Below are 13,569 nucleotides of genomic sequence, written 5' to 3'. Positions count from 1 at the left end.
GTTCATTCCGTTGTTTCTCCTCAGTTTGTAACCAGCAACGACCCCAATCAGTCCCACAAGCCGATCCAGTATGCAACCGAAGAAGTCGCAGGTGAGTCACTGTGGTTACCAAGAAAAAAGTGAAATACTTAAAAAGATGATTATAAACTGTAGACAAAAGGTACATATTGTTGAAATATCATTACACTGTTGCCAAAATGTAATATTTTTCTGTTTAAATTTTCATTAAAGAGCGCATAGCGGAGGTGACCAGGCGAAACTTTGTTTAATATTCCACATTATATTGGCGATATAAGGCGAGAGTTTCCTGGCTCAACCACTTGGTGATACTCTGGGCTATTGAACTATTGTTCAAATAAATTTTCTCAATTCTAATTAGCATTTATCTTGCTATCCATCAGGAAAAAAGCCCACCACAAACCATGTAGCGCTAGCTCACATACTGCGCTGTAGTGGCGAGCCAAAAACAATCGTTACCATGGCAACGCCCACAAACAAACTCTAGCCACTCAACCCAGGCCGAGGGCCGAGTGGATCTATTGGTAGCTGGCACAGAACCCACCCACGACCCAAATGGACCATCCATGCATAAATAAGATCATTGCTAATGCTAATAGGGGCTAGGCCTGAGTTAATATACTTCCTCTATAATGTGTTTTAAATCCATCTGTCGAAAGCGTCTTTTTCAGGTCACAAACGCTTCATGGCAGTGTTTACCAGAACCATGCCAGCACAGTTCAGCCACAAAAACAGCTATGTGGACACAGGCCCCCTAAATAGGCCACTCTACGCATTAAGTTGAAATTGCCAATAGAGTTGCGAAGTCACGCCCCTTCCAGTAGAGCCCACGGGACCTATGAGATCGAAAAATATGAATGGGTTTTAATGGAGAGAAAGTCACTGTTTTCTGGTCCCTTTATATGCCCTGGATTACACATGTTGTTTATCATTATTTATTTATGTTATTTATCATTTAAATCCACAAACAACATGTGTAATCCTGGGCATATTAAGACTTGGACCTGAAAACAATTACTTTCTCTCCATTGAAACCAATCATATTTTTCGATCTCATAGGTCCAATGGGCTCTACTGGAAGGGGCGTGACTTCGCCACTCTTTATAAGCTGTTTCAAAACAATCCTTTATTTACATCACAGGTGAGGGTGTATGATGTATGACGGATCAACTATAGTTTTCCTAGTAACCAGAGAAAAACCCCATTCAGATGGATGAATGACACACACAGTTGCTTCTTGAACTGACTCTGGATTGCATATTTTCATTGAATGATTTGATTGCCTTCTTTAATAAATAGTTTTACTATCATACCTCATTCATCCTCCCGAGTCGTACCGTAACTGAAGAACATCTCTAATACAATGGCGAGCTGAAACAAACAAGATCCAAATTTGGAAATAAACTAACAACTTTAAAAAGTACTATGGCTTTGCGTGTGAACTGCATTTGTTTTTGTTTGTTTTACAGTCGCTGAGGATTTGGAGATGGAAACGTTGAATAATACAAATTCAAATGAAAACATGTAAGTAGTCACCCAGAGTGCCCCTACATTGTTGCCGTCTGCACATCTACCAGGCCGCCTCTGAATGTCCAACACCTGGAACCCGTTGATGGGACTGCAGACCACTCCATGTTGCTCTCAACAAGAGCAATGAGGTCGCTGCACTCACCGGATCATTTGTCAATATTCCAACAAAGATCAGACACATGGATGTCTGCTGCAACACACGCGTGGCTGAAAGTGGACAATGACTTCCTGTTTTCCACACAGGTTGATGGAATTAGCCTTTGATGCAACGGAGGGGATGTTTTAGATTTTTTTAAGTATTTATTTAGCTTGCTGTTTTTTGATTGTTTTGTTGTCCTGGGACAAACTGATCAAGTGGAGCTATCTAGCCTTCTCAATCTTCTGTGGGGCTAACGCCACCGCCATAACGTATCTGGATTTCTTGCCCCTGAATTTAACTCTTACAATTTCCAATAAATCATTTTCAGCTTTATTTTTCAATGTTAAAGAAACAGTCTTCCCTGGCGCTGTTTCGGTGGCTTCTCTGATAAAAAGCTACAGTCAGTGTTTAATGGCGTTGATTTACCTTTGAGCATTTCCTATTATAGGCTACTGTGTAAAATGCTGTTTAGAATTAATATTTATATCAAGAAAGAAAGAACCAGCGAGTGACGAACTTATTCCTGCTCTCCTTGCTTCTAGCTTCTAGGATCGTGGGGATTATTGACACTTATTACAAGATGAACCTTAAAATATGACTTAGGCAAATATGCTATGGGGCTAACAACATAAAAAAACTTGTTTCTGTACCTTTTGCTTGATCTGGTCTGTATGTTGTTGTTCCCTGCGCCCATATTTAGTACTCTGTAAGACTTGCCTATTTACAAAAATAGCCAGGAAACCACACCGTAACCACACCGCAAACTACAGGCAGGTTTATGTAATGAGCTCCATCCGGCTCATCTGGGTCAATATGGGCCGTCTATGGACTGAATGGATGCGAGGTGACTGTGAGATTCACACATAATAATAATTAACAAAATAAGCCTGAGCAACTTTGTTGTAATTTTATAACTTTACTGTACACATAACAGTGTGTGCCGATAAGTCAATGGGCTATGTTTTTTATTTTTTGTTATTTAAAAAGGTATGGTCAGTCTGTAAATAGTTTTGTAATTGATTAGTTGGGTATGTTGACCCTGGTTAAAGTCCAGTTTATAGCTGTTTTTTATTGTGTGGTATATTTGCACTCCAAACTCTGTAAAACCAGTAAAGCTACCTTGTTGGGGTCTCATGGTTTAGGCCCAAAATATTTAACTGATATGCTTCCATAATATAAGCCTTCTAGACCACTAAGATACTAAGAGACCAATCTGTTAATTATCCCCAGAGTAAACACGAAACATGGGAAAGCAGGATTTAGTTATTATGCAACAAATAGCTGGATTACATTTCCTGAGGATTTAAGATTTGCCCCAACTCTGAGCACCTTTAAAATAAGACTGAAGACTTTTGTTTGCTTTAGCTTTCTGCTAAACCTTAAATACATTGCACTTTCTAAAAAGCTTTTTTAACTTTGCCTTTATTTTCTATTTTAATACTAAAATGCCTTTTTAACTTTCTATTTTACTCATTTCTTTGCATGTTTTCTTTTACGTATCTATTATTTTATTTTATTGTGTGACAATGTTTATATGTGAAGTACTTTGAGTCTGCCTTGTGTATGAAAAGTGCTGTATAAATAAAGTTGCCTTGCCTTGCCTTATGGCAGGGAACATTGCTTCAGTGAATAAACATAACGTCAATAAAACTTTGATAGCCTATATTAACCTATTAACCTTGAATCGATTTCTGCATGAGTAATTTTCCCCGGAAAAGGGGGTGATAAGAAACAAAACTCCCATGTTCCGACACTACTTCAAGAGGTCGACAAACTAGGTGTATTGTGATTGTCTTGATTGAGGGGCTCCTGTCGGCAGAAGTTACATTTACCATTCAGTTCCTTAGAAAATATTCTAATAAAATGTAAGTAATTAAACCTTTACTATGTAACTTAGTGCCTTAACAATATTAATATCAATATACAGTATCTGAACAAGTAAATTCATCCACTTTTGTGACAGTACGTTATCTTAACCATGTCTATCTGAAGAAGCTCCTTCCGTCATTATAGGACAAGATGGTCCTAAAAATAGAAGCCATCCTGCCGGCTGTTGGCTCTTGTGCGCTAAAACGAAGACACATAACAGAACGCCTTGTAGGAGCCAAAGTTTCAAACACGAACTGCGATCCTATGCTACATGTCTTTCCCTCCCTTTCAACCCGTGATCTTTTAAACTGGTGGGTCCAAATTGTGCAACCACGCAAAAGATATAATCCATACATTTGTCCATGTCATGGCGTGGCAGTGGTGGTTGCAGCATGACCTAGACCTATTCACAACATTGTAGCTTTGAATTACAAGTCTGCTCTTGCCTCTTGGTCATGATGTCACGTGCACCAGCCAATCGGAAGCTTCGGCCGCAGGGTAAAAAAAAATAATAATCTAGACAAACTATACATCATGCAAGGTGAGACTCCACTGATTCAAACAGTCCCAACCACTCTAACCTGACCAGAAGCACACTTCAACACCCTGGCAGATGCCTGCTGCAGTTCTTCTGCCAATATGACTCAAACCTTTGAACCCATTGCAGGGAAGAGATGCCCTGATTGGTCTGAAATGAGACAACAGCAATCAACTCGGAACAGATATTATCACAGAGGACGCTATTTTTCATTGTTGATAAGAAACGTGATGTGACTTATAAGCCATGATCTACAGTTTTACATTTACAGACTAAATAGCTCCGTACAATTTATACATCAATGAAGGAACCTCATCCCTTGGCTACTCGATGCTGACGATGAGCCCATTTTGGAAGTACCTTCTGACACATTCTATAATAGTTCACACGCTGGAGTGATTGTAGCAGACCAGACCAGACAAGCGTCAGGATTCCCAGCGACCACAGCCTCCAATCCACTTCCTCATGACCTTCAGTCTTAGGCGTCAAACCCAGGCACACTTCCTTTATTTGAGATGAGCTCATGATGCAACAATGCAAGGCCTCGGTAATACCCCGTCATGGCAATTTCTTCAAGGGATATTACGTCTCTAGGACGGATGAGACTTCTAAATGCAAAAAAGCCCATAAAAGTTGCAGACAATTCAGAATACAGTTAGACAGAGCTATTTAAACAGCTTCACACCCTCCCCACAACAACATATGTAAATAATCAAATCAGATAATGTTTACCCAATTCATGTTGACTCAAGTAAAAGAATGCATAAGGGGATGCCTTCAACCTTGTGACCGGTTTACCCCAAGCACAAACGTTAACATTTAGATGACACTGAGGAAGGTAGGGTGGATATACAGTACAGGAAACAGAAAAAACTGCTCAAGGAAATCCCCCCCCCCCCCCCCCGCCCCCTGATTACAACACAGGCCCTCCCATCCCCGTCTATAGTGTGAATGAATAAGGAAGTGTGATCTCATTCAAACACTTTACAGACTGAGCATCAAACCGGTAAGTCCAAAAATAATTTGTATTTATACCTTTGCTCCTGGGTGGATGTATTCAACCTTTTTTTTTTTACTTTTGATTCAAGTGTGGAGGATAAGACTTGCATTTCATATAGTTCCAACTTTCAGCTTTGCATACGAGTTTTCAAGGCAGAGCTGTTCAAAGATGATACTTGAGTCCAAAGCAAAAGTTGCTGGATTAGTTCCCCCTTGAGAGGAAGCTCAAGGCCCCCACAAACAAGTTCCTTCCTTTTGCAGGTATTGTGCACAAATACTTTTTATAATATGTTGGTTATAGTATGCATAGTATGTGTAATAAATAAATAACTATTCAAAGCATTCACCATGGCCGAGCAGTAGCTTCACCAAGGAATTATGATCGTGGGAGCCACGGGGCTGCTAGATTGTTTATGAATATACATATAAGTCAATCCAATGTCTTCACATTATTATATTAATCTCACCAAGTGCCTCAACGGATCCTGGGACGGTCGGCGGCACCGACATCGAGGCATTCGTGGTTGTGGGCAATATTATGTGCGTTTCCTCTGTGTGTGTGTGTGTGTGTGTGTGTGTTTAAATATGTGTGTTTTGCCAAGTCACGCATTGTTTGTGACAGGATGTGTTGGGAGGGGTCGTGTCTAACAAAACCAAAATCAGGTGTCTCTTCTTTTTTCAGAAAGATTGATGAGACTAAATAAACCCCTGTAGCCACACCCCTGTGCACATACACACGTGTGTGCGGCACCATTACTATCAACACATTAACACCAGTCTATGGAGAACATCTAAGGGTGAGCAGAACGGTGATGTAGAAGCTCATTATGGACTTATATGGCCAAAAGTGTTTGATATTTGCTCCACTTGCTAAATTTGCTATTGCATGTTTAAGAATTAAGATTAACTTCCGTAATGTCATCTTTCCCAGATGAAGATGTTATTTATATTGCTGGCATTTCCCTCCTTTATCAAAGGTAACACATTTTTTAATATTTAAGAGTTCTTATAACTGTAATGATTGTAATAATTTGAGCTGTTACTCTCATAGCCTAATATCATGATTGAATCAATGACAATTGGTTGCAAACAACAAAACTTAAATTGGATGATGATCGCCCACATATGTGCACATTGTCAATGCTTCCACGAGGGATTCATAACAGACGAAAAAAATCGACCGGACCGCAGCCTTTTTAAGCAATTTTAATCCCTCAGAAAAGTTAATTTAGGAGCGAGTGAACCCAAAAACGCTCCCACCGTATTCATTCCTCTCTGCTGAACGCAGGTGGAGATCTTCTCGTGGCGTCAGACTACTTTTTCTAGTCTACCTTCAAAACACTACCTGCAGTTCCTCATTCTGCAACATGATGCAACAACAAGACATCAGGCGATCTTTCAAACCAAAAGATGACACTACAATACCTAGGCTATATAAAAGACGTCCATCTCAAAGTGTTTTTCCAAAATGAACCTCCCCTCTGGCATAATCTCTTTCAGAGTCGCAGGCAGTGTCGGTTTTCTTGGCAAAAACTAACAAGCAAGACAATATAAAAAAGGCTGACTATAGCAAGCGTCCAAATGAGCGGCTAAATATATACGTACTAGAGCTAGTTGTTTGGTAACACATGGTCACGTGAGTGTGGTGTTCTGTCTGCGTGTTGCAGTAACGTGATGTGGAGGCTATGGAGAGATACAGTTTGGATCATTAGTTTCAGACTTGACATTCTCTCTCTCTATATAAATTGCAACCTTTCTCTTTCAGGTTGTACTGGCCATACTCTTTATGGAGAGGTCGGAGGGACGGTCGTATTTCAATGCCACTCAACGAAGAAGGAAATAAAGTATTTTTACTTTCAAGGAGGCACAGATTTTAAAAAGGTTATAATTGGATATCTTAAGACGAAGAAGCACAATGAGCCCAGTCGACCTGACACCTACTTGAACCATGAGAATAAAACGGTAACCTTTGGGAAACTAACCGTCTCAGACGAAGGTTCATACAAATGCATCATAAGCCATGGGGACCCCGGTGGAATGACTGAAGACACTACAATAAGTCTCAGCATATCTGGTAGGCCTCCGTTCACTCATTCCCACTCTCAACAAGAACATTGGTAACATACCTATTGCATTCAACCACTCCAATCAGTTTGTTCTGAAATGCATAAATGTGGGCAGATGAACTCTTAAATGGTAGGTATTGTATATTTTATCTAAAGCATGTAGCTTTCTCAAAGTTATTTCACACTGTAAACATGAAGAAATAGGGGATGAGGATATCCTTTGCGTGCAGGTTGAGTACCTCACACCCGAATGAATAGAACCATGGTACATTTCTAACTGATTCTATTTCCTTTTTTGGGCTGCCGGAGGTAGTGCTTTAGCCCCTGAATGACTCACTTCACACAAAAAGTGAAGCGAAGATTCACCCCGCCTGTTTGCAGTTGTCTCCTGTTCTCTTCTGTTATGAACTTCTCTTGTTTTCTCTCTTCTCTAGCAACCCCCGATGCAGTCACACTAGAGCACCACAACCCTCAGATTGCTGGTGAAGTCTCCAATGCCTCGCTTACATGTACTGCCATCGCGGCCTATCCAGTCAGCAAAATATCATGGAATGACCCTTCTGTCCACAAGCATCCATCGGAGGACAGAGTTACAAAGGATAATAATTCTTTGCTGTTCAACATCTCTAGTACTGCTTCCTTCAACTGTTCAGACGGATCAACGCAACTCATCATATGCTCTTTGGGGGGCGTTTCCTCTGACGGGAAGATTGTCTGTCAGCAGCCTAAAGGTGAATGTAATTTGGGGACAGAGGCAAATAGGGATTCTAGTGGTAGACTCTCTTTCTCAGATTTGATGGGGGTAAAGAAAAGCATTCAGTGTGCGAAATACCCGTCAATATTCAGGGGGGTCCCCATCCCCCGATTGTTGCGCAATACCGATCTAAATTATCTCAATATGCAGTAGGCCTAATACATTACAATATTTCATGGATGCAAGCAATCAGTCTATAGCCTATATTACAACACACACCCGCACACAGCAATTGTTGATAATCCGATATGCTATAGTAGCCTATTCGAAAAAGCAACACTTTAGCCAATGACTCCTATGTCAGTACTGACATAGGAGGCTGCATTGGCTAAAGTTGTTTGGAAGCACAATGTTTCATAACAAGGAGAGGCAAAGTTGTGCATTCCAATGCAAAAAATAAATAATTGGCACTGTCACCGCCCGGCTCTTGACGGTGGCAAAGATGGGAGACCAGACTAAAGAGTGAAATTAGCTTACATTTATTCACAAACCAAGAATATAAACAACCAAACATATATATTAATGTCAGTAATCAGTAGTGTAAGCATGTGTGTGAATGTGTGTCAAACAAATAGAACAAAAGCAATGGCTGCATCAACAAGAGCCAGCCCAGATCTGCAGAAGGGTGAGCCTTAAATAGCACCACACCAGCCCAGGTGTCTCATCAGGAAGATGACCCTCCCACGACCTGGAACCTGCAAAGGGAGAGCAAAGCAGCAAAGAACACAGAGGCCCCTAGTGGAGTGGTGGGGTCGTCACACCCTCCCCCTTAAAAACGGGATTCCCACCAGGAATGCCGACCAACCACAACTACACAAAATGTTATTTAAGTATAGCCCACGTGTTCAACCAAATATTTACAAAAAAAAAAAATTCTACCAAGGACATACAATACCCCCCTCAAAATAATCCAGTTCAACCATTTGCATAATACTGACCCGCTCGGAAGAACATACCTGGCCACCAAGCAGACCCCACTGTAACCCAGCAACTCCCGCGCCTGGAGAAGCAGTTTAAGAGTACAGCAAAGAGCCATGAAACCAGGAAATTGTAACCTTACAAGTGAATCAAGGTGTTCTCGACAAAGCATCCGCCACAACATTTCGAGAGCCTTTTATGTGACGGATGTCCAAACAATATGGCTGCAGGAACAAAACCCATCTCATCAATCTACGGTTTGGGCAATGTAGAGACTGCAAAAAGGTGATAGGATTGTGATCTGTATAAACCACCAAGGGGATGCTACCAGAATCAAGGTAGACTTCAAAATGCTGTAACGCCCAAATGAGTGCTAGCGTTTCCTTCTCAATGACAGAATAGTTCCTCTGAAAGGAATTAAATTTCTTGGAGTAGAAAGTCACCGGTCGTTCAACTCCACCATCATCATTTTGGGACAAGACAGCACCTACCCCCACGTCGCTCGCATCTACATGTAGAATAAAAGGATTATCCATTTGCGGAGCAGCTAGAATGGGAGGAGAGCACAGAACATTTTTTATGTTCTCAAAAGCTTGCTGACAGGCCAACGACCAGATGTATATCGCTTTTCCTTTTAACAAATCTGTTAAAGGGGCTGCCACTGTTGAGAAGCTTTCGCAGAAACTGCGGTAATAGCCCACCAGACCCAGAAAACGTTGCAGTTCCTTTTTATTGGCTGGCACAGGATACTTTGCTATAGCAGAGACTTTTGCTTGCACTGGCCGCACTTGCCCCTGACCCACTACTTTACCTAGGTAGGTGACAGTAGCCTTAGCAAACTCACACTTTGCCAAATTTACTGTAAGACGCGCTTCACTCAGACGTTCAAACAACATCCTGATGCGAACCAAATGCTCCTCCCAGGTATTGCTATAAACCACAACGTCATCCAAGTAAACGGCACATCCTTCAAGCCCAGACACAACAATATTCATTAACCGCTGGAACGTTGCAGGTGCATTCCGCAGTCCAAAGCTCATCACGTTGTAGGAAAACAAGCCAAAGGGTGTGATAAAAGCAGATATCTCCTTTGCTCGTTTTGACAGCGGTACTTGCCAGTAACCCTTCAGCAAATCGAATTTGCTGACATACTTTGCTGAACCAACCTGATCCACACAATCTTCCATGCGCGGCAGTGGATATGCATCAGGCTTGGTGACTGCGTTTACCTTCCGATAGTCTGTACAAAACCGAGGACTCTTATCAGACTTATCCACCAACAAGCAAGGGGATGCCCAACTAGACGACGAGGGCTCTGCAATATCATTCTCAAGCATGTACTTTATTTCTGATTCCATCACCTTACGTTTTCCCTCAGACACCCGATAAAAACGCTGGCGGATAGGCTGTACATCACCTACAACGATGTCATGTTCAATCAAATGCGTTTGGCTCGGTGTATCACCAAACAGCCCATGATAGCCGGCAATTAGCGTAGACAACTCAGCACGCCTCTCAACTGACAGCTGACCAAGCAAAGTGTCTAGGTTACGCAGCGTCTCAGAGTTTTTTAACCGGCCTCGCAGCAAACTCTCATCCGGTGGGGTCACACCATCATCCTCCTGCACAACCGAATGCTGTGGAGAACCGCTTTCCACTGTGGCTGCCACCGAAACTGACCTAACCGACCGGTCCTGCTCCTTGCCACTTGAATCAGAAACCGGTGGCGCACGCTCAAAATAGGGTTTCAACAGATTAACATGGCAGAGTTGAGTCGATTTCCTTCGTTTAGGTGTTGACAACAAGTAGTTCTGCTCTGAAACCTGCCGCAACACTGTGAAAGGACCAGTGAATTTTGCCTGAAATGGAGAAGTCACCATAGGCAACAAAGCTAACACGCGATCACCAGGACTAAACTGATGCTGCTCAGCTTTCCGGTCATACAGACGCTTCATTTTTACCTGCGCAGAGGCCAACTTCTCCTTAGCCAACTCTCCTGCTGCATACAACCGATGTCGAAAACCATTAATGTAATCAATCAAATTTACAGGCGGTTCATGTTTTGCAACAGGATCATGCACTAAAGTCAACGGCCCACGCACCGTGTGCCCGAAAACAAGTTTGTTGGGGCTGAAACCCGTGCTCTCCAATACCCACGCAACAGAGACTTCAAAGTCTGGTGAAATCTTTCCAGGGCCCCTTGACTCTGAGGATGATATGCGGAAGCCTGGTTATGTTTAACCCTTAACTGCTTTAGCACTTGAGCAAACATCCGAGAAGAAAAATTTGAGCCCTGATCACTCTGAATTACTTTCGGTATACCGAAAATGGAGATGAACTGCGTGAGCGCCTTTACCACCGACTTAGCAGTAATGCTACGCAATGGATAGGCAGCCGGGTACCTTGTACTTCGACACATGACGGTCAGTAAGTATTTACTACCTGATTTAGAACAAGGTAAAGGGCCCACACAGTCTACAATCAGATGCTCAAATGGTTGTGCAATAGCTGGAATAGGGTACAGTGGAGCTGGCTTAATAACCTGATTTGGTTTCCCAGTTAGCTGACATGTAAAACATGTTCTAATGTAGCTGGACACATCACTCTTCACACGAGGCCAGAAAAAGTAACGCAAAATATATACATATGTTTTACGCACTCCCAAATGCCCACAGTGATCATGGGCGGCCTTCAGAACCTCAGTGCGAAATTTAGATGGGACAACAACCTGCAACACTGGATCACCAACAAAATTGTCCCCATGTGGCATCCACTTCCTCACCAACAATCCATCCTGCACAAAATAACCATTAGCAGCGCTCCTTCCATCTGCATCAGTGACAACCCTGTCATACAGTGATTTCAAGGAGGAATCTGCTCTCTGTTCTGCCATGAGGTCACTGCAGGAAACAGACAAAAGAGGATCAGGAAAGGACACCGGGAATGTCTCCTTGTCACCCTTTTCAATCTGGTCAAGGTCCCGTTCAGCATGGCGAATGGCCGTGTTACTGCACAAGCGGGGAACACCTCAGGAAACCCACATGCACCTTCATCCAGCTGTCCTATAACCAAGGGTGAAGTAGTCACAATGGGCGGTGGTGAACCCTTAGCCCACACACGACTGCCTGCCAGATCATTCCCTAGAATGATATCTACACCATCAACAGGCAATGCAGGGCGCACTCCCATAGCAACTTCACCCTGGACCAAACCACAGTTTAACACAAATTTGTGCAATGGAACAGGTGACGCTGTCAAACTCATGCCTCTCATGAGGACATAATCTCCTGTATCAGATTGATGAGAAAAAGGCAACACCGAACTCACAATATATGAATTAAAAGCAGCAGTATCCCTTAGGATTTTTACAGGTACAGAACTGTCGCTGCCCACCAAAGACACACTCCCATCAGACAGAAAAGCAGAGAACGAGTCCTTCAAACCGTCCATAACTTCAGCCTCCACCTGCTGACAAGAAATAGGCCCGACATATGGCACAGAGGTAGCACACACATTCGACCTAACCTGTACTCCTTCCTTCCCACGTCCAGCTTTGGGACAGTCAGCCTTCCAATGCCCTGGCCCTTGCAGAAGTGGCACACCTTCCCTAAATCCAATGGCACTCGACCCTGCACCGAACGCCCTGGTCTACTCAGGCCATGATAACACGTTTCCTCCCACTTACTTGCAGTACTGAGCAACCCGGTATCGCTCCTGCTATCTCTACCGCTATACTCACGTTCAATCCTGTGTGTGAGCACATACTCATCTGTTAGGGTGGCAGCTTCTGCCGCAGTCTTCACTTTATGCTCACTGATATAAACAGCAATATGACTAGGAACAGAGTTTTTAAATTGTTCCAAAACAATCAGATCACATAGAGCATCAAAAGTATCTACCTTCACAGCAGAACACCAGCGACTGAAATGAGTACACTGCTCCCTCGCAAACTCAACATGCGTCTGCCTACTCGACTTCTCCCATGTCCGGAACCTCTGCCTATATGCCTCAGGTACAAGCTCATATGCGCGCAACACTGAAGCTTTAACTGTCGCATATTCTCTACTCTCAACTATAGTTAGAGCAGAGTACGCCTCCTGTGCCTTACCCGTCAACACACACTGCAAAAGTAACGTGCGATCGGAGTCGGACCACCCCCTACTCTCGGCCACACGCTCGAAGAGTGAAAAAAAAACGTCTGGGTCCTGCTCACAGAACCGAGGAACCAACCGCAAGCTACCCACAGCATCAAATACACCAGAGACCCTTGGAGAAAAACTCACCCCTGTCTCAGATCCACCCAAACTCAGCCTACGCTCCTCCAACTCAAGTCGCTTCCGCTCCATAACGAATTTCTCTCGTTCCGTTTTCGCTCTCTCCCGTTCCGTTTCCAGCACAAGCAACTCCCTCCTCTGCTCAAACGACAAACCAACTTCACTCAAAAGCGCATCCGAAACATCCAGCCGGGCACCAGCAACCTGCAATTTAGGTCTGAGAACCACTGTTTCAAACAGATTAGCTTTCACAATTGCCTTAATGTTTTCCTTCATTCTTTTATCCCCAACATCCAACTCATAATACTCTGCAATTTTCAATAACTGTTCACGTGAGCAGCGCTCCAGCCACTCCTCTGATGGAGCTCGCAAAAAATCCTCCACACTAGCCATTCTCAGCTCCAGCCAACCAAACCGTTACCGTGGTCTTGTCCCTCTAACTGCCTAATCAAAACTAACTAACT

General features: G+C 43.1%; 2 protein-coding genes across 14 annotated transcripts in view; both read left to right on the top strand.

Annotated features, from left to right (window-relative positions):
- Positions 1–3,350, top strand: part of LOC132455174 (NACHT, LRR and PYD domains-containing protein 3-like) — an 82,045-nt gene extending 78,695 nt beyond the window's left edge. For 5 of the 7 annotated variants that reach the window (XR_009525119.1, XR_009525118.1, XR_009525115.1 and 2 more), the window contains one exon: positions 25–3,350. The gene's annotated coding sequence lies outside the window, so the exon portion shown is untranslated. The remainder of the gene's footprint in view (positions 1–24) is intronic. The other 2 variants (XR_009525117.1, XR_009525116.1) reach the window with 1 other exon arrangement.
- The window catches only part of LOC132455269 (uncharacterized), a 31,764-nt gene that overhangs the window by 14,361 nt on the left and 3,834 nt on the right, over positions 1–13,569 (top strand). For 2 of the 7 annotated variants that reach the window (XM_060049103.1, XM_060049102.1), the window contains exons 3-4: positions 6,859–7,167; positions 7,594–8,308. In XM_060049103.1, the coding sequence (XP_059905086.1) occupies positions 6,859–7,167; positions 7,594–8,066 (782 nt within the window). In that variant the 3' untranslated portion in view covers positions 8,067–8,308. Of the gene's footprint in view, positions 1–5,135; positions 5,355–5,564; positions 5,634–5,775; positions 5,891–6,024; positions 6,071–6,858; positions 7,168–7,593; positions 8,309–13,569 lie in introns of those variants that run through there. The other 5 variants (XR_009525145.1, XR_009525146.1, XR_009525144.1 and 2 more) reach the window with 5 other exon arrangements.

This window comes from Gadus macrocephalus, chromosome 4 (genome assembly GCF_031168955.1).
Source record: "Gadus macrocephalus chromosome 4, ASM3116895v1".
NCBI lineage: Eukaryota > Metazoa > Chordata > Actinopteri > Gadiformes > Gadidae > Gadus > Gadus macrocephalus.
The sequence above is the reverse complement of the archived record's forward strand: the minus strand, read 5'-3'. Positions and strand labels throughout refer to the sequence as shown.